At 38.3% G+C, this 652-nt stretch overlaps 1 protein-coding gene across 1 annotated transcript in view; it reads left to right on the top strand.

Moving 5' to 3' along the window:
• Positions 1 to 346: 346 nt before the first annotated feature.
• LOTGIDRAFT_97000 (hypothetical protein) overlaps positions 347 to 652 on the top strand; it is a gene marked incomplete at both ends in the record, with an annotated part of 2,412 nt that continues 2,106 nt past the window's right edge. Inside the window, one exon of the mRNA XM_009056445.1 lies at positions 347 to 605. Coding sequence (XP_009054693.1) covers positions 347 to 605 — 259 coding nt within the window. The remainder of the gene's footprint in view (positions 606 to 652) is intronic.

The following is a 652-nucleotide window of genomic DNA, read 5'->3' as shown; positions in this document are numbered from 1 at the left end:
AGTGATGAAGAGGAATGCTGTACCATCAATATTTTGGGTGGTTAAAAATGGAGTACAGGAAGTGATGATCATCAAGGATGATGAGGATGAAATTGACCAGGATCAAACTGGCTCCTCTGCTTCAGTGACTGTGAAAATAGAACCTGAGACTGAAGATATAGAAATACAACAAGTAGAGAGTAATTCTGGCCTGGTTCAATCAACACGATCCAATCTGGAACATCTTCTTAACAAGTCTGTCCAGAAATACATTAGACCAAAGAGTGAGAAGGAAATGTACAATCTTTTATCAAAGTGTGAAAAGGAAGAGATCCAGAAAATAAAATCGATTCGGGGTGGTGGAGATGAAAAACCCAATTTATTTGCATGTCATTGTGGTGAAGGTTTTTTATCGCGAGCGTTATTGATTGAACACAAGAAGGTTCACGTGACCTCCAGAGATTGTATATTTAGATGTAGTATTTGTCAGGCCAAATTTCATTCCCACAGAACTTACGACCAACATCTTATCAGCCATTTTGGATTAAATCGCAGACTGTGTGCGTTTTGTGGACAATCTTTATCGTCAAAAATTGAGTTTAATAAACATATTCAAACAGTTCACGGTGGAAAGGGTGCCATAGAATCTCCCGAAAAACTCTCTGCTCTCTAA

This window comes from Lottia gigantea (genome assembly GCF_000327385.1).
Source record: "Lottia gigantea unplaced genomic scaffold LOTGIsca_279, whole genome shotgun sequence".
Lineage (NCBI taxonomy): Eukaryota > Metazoa > Mollusca > Gastropoda > Lottiidae > Lottia > Lottia gigantea.
Note: the sequence above shows the minus strand (reverse complement) of the source record. Positions and strands in the feature narration are given on the sequence as shown.